Here is a 5368-nt window from a genome sequence, read left to right on the forward strand (position 1 = left end):
CGGGAGCGAGTGGGTCTCTGAGAAGCGGTGGGGGACGAGGGCGAGAGGACTCGCGGGTGCGGGCAGGTGAGCCTCGGGCCGGGGAGGGCTCGGGTCGAAAACTTGGCTGTGGGGGAGGAAGTTAGTGGGGAGCAGAAATGCGGAAGGTGTGGGCAGGTGCGGCAGGGGTGTCTGGAGGGAGCCTGAGGCAGCCGCGCGGGCCGAGGGGGTTGGGGACGCAGGGTAAAGGAACGCCGCGAGGAGGGAGGGCAGTGGAAGCCGAGAGGGGTAAGGGGCGGGGAGCCTCGGCGCCTGTGGGGAGGGGCGCTGGGGGGCGGGGTGAGAGCTACGGGGAAGGCAGGGAACGGAGTGGAGAGGGAGGGTGGAAGGAGGGGCAGGGAGGGGAGGACGGGAGGGAGGGGCAGGGAATGGAGGAAGGAAAAGAGCAGGGGAGAGGAAGAGGGGGAGTTCAACCCGGAGAGGGGGAGGAGAGGCCTGAGTCCAGCGAAGGGCAGGAGGAGGTGGGAGCGCAGCCAGCGAGTCTGCAGCAGTGAGAGTGGTGGGCAGAGGGCAGTGGCTGTTTCTGGTCGGCCAGGGCTGGAGGGGCGGGGCAGGGAAGGGCCGAGGGGAAGCTGCTGAGAAATGGGTGGGGGAGGGAGCCAGCAGGAGAGGGCCGTGGCTCTCCAGCAGTCCAGCAGTCCCCGGCTAGGGGTGGGGTGGAGGGGTCCTTAGAAGGAGAGCCATTTCCTGCCTTCATGGGGGTGGGGGGAGGGGTCCCGTCTCTGGCCGCCCAGCCGGGACCCCACCTCCCAGTTTGGCTGGCTGCTCTTTCCTCAGCCCCTGCAGGGCCAGCTGGGGGCCTCAAAGGGGGTGCCCTTGGTCCCCAGACTAGGGGATCCTGGGTTTCTCCATCAAGGGTGCACTGCTTGGAGTCTCATTTTCCTCTGGTCGCCTTCAGTGGGAATTCTCTTAGCTTCTGAACCCAGTCTCCCTCCTCCCACCTGAAGCCTGTCAACAGAGATTGAACCTGCTGTCTCTCCTTGGTCCCCTGTCCCCAGGAGCAGCTGTGGCCACCATGAGAGAGTCCCTCAGCGCCCTGGGTGAGTGTGAGTCAGAGAGCCGCGAGGGAGGATGGGGTGCCAGGGCTGCACCCCACAACTCTGCAGCCCAGGACCCTTGGGGTATCTGGGGCTTGGAACAGAGTTAGGTCATGCATTCGTGTGGGCGGGAGGTGCTTATTGGGCAGGCACCCCTCTTTTCGGGGGGGGCCACACACACGTGTGGGACTATGCCCACGTGTGGTTCTCAAGAGGCACTTCTCCCTTCCGTGTGCCCTAGTGAGTGTGTGGTTCTCACCTCAGCCTTTGGTGTGACTGTGTGCATGCATACGTGCTATGCTTGTCTGTCTGATTCTCATCAGGCACCTGACCCTTCTCCTGTCCTGGGTTCTGAGGGGTGGCTGACTGCTGGGGAGCCTGAGCCATCCCCTTGTCCATGTTACTGGAAACCCTGCCCTCCCGGAGCAGGCTGAGAAACCCTTGGGTGGGCTTTCCTCCCCATTCTGCCTGGAAGGAGGAGGACCTCACCTGAACACCTCCCTCCAAATGTGATAGGTTTCGGCGTGGGGCAGCCAGCAACAGCCCCCCAGAGTGAATCTGGGGGAGGGTCCAGTGATGTCCTGGAGCAGATGTTCCCTGCCACAGAGGAAAGAGGGCCGGGAGTGTGCTCAGGTAGGTGGATGGGAAGGGTCTTCCTCCCTTTGCCAAATATTTGAGCACGTCTTTCTTGCTGTTATAGATGCTGGGGCATTGCAGCGACCAAGTAGGCAAATACCCTTGTCTTTGAGAAGCACAGCACACATGTAAACAACTGGCAAACTCCAAACCCTGTTAGACAGCTGTGCTGGGGCAAGGAGGTGGTTAAAGAAGTGGAGGGGAGCGCGTGGGACCTGGGTGGTGGGAGTGGGCCTCGTAGGAGGCAGCTGAGGCCCTGGCTTGGAGGAGTGAGGGAGGCAGCTCCTAACAGTGGTGAACAAACAGATCACCAGGCTAGGAGGTGCCTCCTGCTTCCTCTCTGCCTTCAGTGTAGCCTCGGGACAGGGCCGCTGGGCCTTCCTGAACCTCACTGCCCCTTCTTAGCTTCCACTTGGACAGCTTATCAGTCACTGCCTGAGACCAGCTGGGCAGCTGGGTGTAACCCTGCAGGTGTGCCATGGGTGGACCCTGCCCCTGCCCAGTGGGGAAGACCCCACCTTCAGTCCCAACATGATGGCTCTAGTTCTTAAGGTGTCCTATTCTCTGCCAGGGAACAAGGCCCCCAGACCTGAGCAAGGTGCCCACATGGAACAAGGAGAGCCTCCCTGCGGAGGAAGGTGGGCAGACACAACGCCAGAATCCCAGTCTAAGGGGACCTGCCCAGGTGAGTCGTTCCTGGTGGGGCTGGAGCCCAGTAACTACAGAGCTCCTAGACTCAGGCTCCTTCTGCGGTTCAGCTCCAGTCCCAAGGGAGCTTAGATCCCTGGGCATGGGGAGTCAGAGAGGCAGTGGCTACGGAAGGACTTCTGAAGCCCAGCTTCCCTCCTTACTCCTCCCTTTCTTTCCGTCAACACGTTGCCTGTCCACCGGAATCATGGCTCCCAAGATGCTGGCACTGGCCAACCTTGCACTCTCTCTCCCCAGACCTGCACTCTTTCTGAAACGTCCACATTTCCACACCCTGGGGCTCCATGCCCACTGTCTGGACTCATCCCACCCACAGCCAGGCAGCAAGCAGTTGCTTCTCTCATCACTTCCTTCCATTACCACATCATCTCACTGTCTGCCTGCATGGTATTGTCTTGGTCAACAGGATTTATTTAGCGCTTCTTATGAGTCGGAATTGATTCACTGGCAGCAGGTTTGGATTTCTGGATGTATACTCTCAAGAAGCCCTGGTGACTATGTGCTAACAGAACGGTTGGTGGTTCAAACCCACCAGCTGCTCCACAGAAGAAAGATGAGGCTGACTGCTCCCAGAAAGGTTCAGTCTCAGAAACCCCAGGGAGCAGCTCTACTCTGTTCTATGGGGTCCCTCAGAGTCAGAGTTTGATGCAAAGGCAGCGGGCCATGTACAGAGTGTGCTGTCCATGCTGTGGTGGGAAGAGGTGAGCTCTGAGTCCCTTAAACCTGGACGGAGCTCTCCACTTCCTCTCTGAGCAGACTTAGATAGACTACCTCACCCTTGGGTGCTTTGGTATGCTCACCGGTAACTAGGGACAGTGACAAATGTTATGATGCTCACGAAGGCTTGTGAGGAGTGGTGCAAATGAAGCTTGTGGTTGACACACAATGGGTGGTGGCGACTTATTTTATGGGAAATATATCTTTATCTCCCCCTTTTAGATGGCCAATTTCTAAATTGCTCATTCCTGTCAGAGCAGTACTCTGAGGAGACAAGCCTTTGCCTTGATCTGAAGACTCTTCTGTTTGGGGGTGGAACTTTGAGCATCTGCATCCATAAGCAAAGTCCAGTTGCGAGCAACCTACCAAATTGCAACAATCTACAGCAGCTCATGGTGTCAAACTTTTTTCTCCTCTTTCAGTTGAGTTCTAGTCAGCTCATTCCTAGCCCCTGTGGACTAAGCAGTGGTACTATCCATAGGGTTAGGAGTCTACACACCTCTTTGCACTTCGAACAGCCACCCTTCTCTCTCATCCCTAGCTTCCATGGGCTAGGTCAGTGCATGCCAATGAGAACATGTTCAAACTCAGCCCTTCATTACTGCCCCTTCCCTACTTATCATCATGGAGAATACTCGGGTGCCACCACACACATCACTTTCTGAGCCCTTTGAACTTCCAGTCCTGGGAGTTCTTCTGGTGAACACTGACTTTTCTTTCTTCAGTGCACCCAAAGACAAACCACTTGCTTAAAATTTTAAAACAAAGCAATCATTTTAGTATTTTCCTGCAGTTACTAACTGCAAATGCAAATCTTCTGTTCTGTGGGTAGGAGATGGGGGAGGAGGGGAATGTTCTGCATGTCTTTTCAACTCAGATTTCCCAGTTGGAAAGATTCTGGGTGGAGCTCAGGGCTTCCACCCAGGCCCCCGATACTCCCAATGCAGGGATATTGCATTCAAACCAATAGCCTGTTGTTCTTTGGGGGCAAATCCTATTTCTCCTCTTAGCATGCCCAGTCAAGTATTAGCTGACGGCAGAGTTACATGGTCTCTGTACTCTCTAACACCCAATATTCATTTCCATCATACATGTAGGTCCATTTTACAACCACACCATCTTGCACTGGGCTGCAGAGCCTGCTGCTGTTCCTCAGCTGCAGCTTCTCACCGTTACTTACTGCCGCAGGTGTCACAGCTCTCTGCCTCCAGGATCTAGGAGGGTCTTAGCAAAGGGACCCCAATCCAAAGGACAGACTCTCTTCTGGGTGGTAGTGGTCCCCCTTTCTGTGATGACTCATTTTAAGTCCAGCAGGATGGCAGCACTGATCAATCCCCTCATACACCTTATTTGCATCCCTCCATTTTTATGAGGGTCTTGTGCCCCTTATTTACATTATGACCAAGCTATCCAATCCCCTTGGTGAGCCACTTACACCTCATTCACCATTATTTCGCTAATGTTACAAGACCATACCTAGAAAGACCATATGAAAGTGGTCCCTCCCACGGTCAGTACGTTGATAAGATGGGTAATAATATGGCCACTGGGAGCAGATATATGTGGGCTGTCTGCCTGCGATAGAGTAAAGGCTCAGGCCTAGCACAGACGCTCGGGGCCACTAGGAATCGAGACCATTGGGTTCAATGGTTCTCCAGCCAGCCTCTTAAAAGAAAGAACAGACTACCGTGCCCTGCTGAGGTTTTTGCCTTCCCCAGAGGTGAAGAAGTATGTCAGGCCAGCCATACATGGAAACAAACTAGGAACTGACACGCAAAGAGGTGAAGGCTGCTCTGCTGGTCACAGCAGAGGAGAGTCCAGGGTGAGCACTGGCTGCTGGGCCCGGAGCTCCAACTGAGCCACCCAATCCGCCAGGCCTCCCTGTACCAGTCCCCAGAGCCAGGTGTGGCAACAGAGCCTTCGCTGGGTCCGAGGCTCTGAACACCAGTTGCCTCTGCACCAGACTCTCCCACTGGCTGGAGCAGCATTGGAGCGTGGTTTGAGGGACCTGGGGCTTGCTGAGGGGACAGTGAGGAGGGCCTCAGGTGAGTCAGGTTCCCAGGCCAGTTGCCGGAATGAAGAGACCTAGCCTCAGGGGAGGTTGGGTAGATCCGAGGCTTGGAGTTGAACCTCTGAGCTGCAGCATCTGTGAGCCAGCCCAAAGGGGGAGAAACTGCCTGCACCTTAAAAGCAGCCAGGCTGGAAAGGTGGGCCAGGTGCCCCAGATGGGG

General features: G+C 56.2%; 1 protein-coding gene across 1 annotated transcript in view; it reads left to right on the forward strand.

Moving 5' to 3' along the window:
• The first annotated feature begins 805 nt into the window (after positions 1 to 805).
• ZNF467 (zinc finger protein 467) overlaps positions 806 to 5368 on the forward strand; it is a 6874-nt gene continuing 2311 nt past the window's right edge. Inside the window, exons 1-3 of the mRNA XM_045288641.1 lie at positions 806 to 1079; positions 1593 to 1709; positions 2284 to 2397. Of these exons, the coding sequence (XP_045144576.1) occupies positions 1055 to 1079; positions 1593 to 1709; positions 2284 to 2397 (256 nt within the window). The 5' untranslated portion in view covers positions 806 to 1054. The remainder of the gene's footprint in view (positions 1080 to 1592; positions 1710 to 2283; positions 2398 to 5368) is intronic.

This window comes from Echinops telfairi, unplaced genomic scaffold (genome assembly GCF_000313985.2).
Source record: "Echinops telfairi isolate 266 unplaced genomic scaffold, ASM31398v2 ScPeMD7_23;HRSCAF=83, whole genome shotgun sequence".
In the NCBI taxonomy this organism is placed as follows: Eukaryota; Metazoa; Chordata; class Mammalia; order Afrosoricida; family Tenrecidae; genus Echinops; species Echinops telfairi.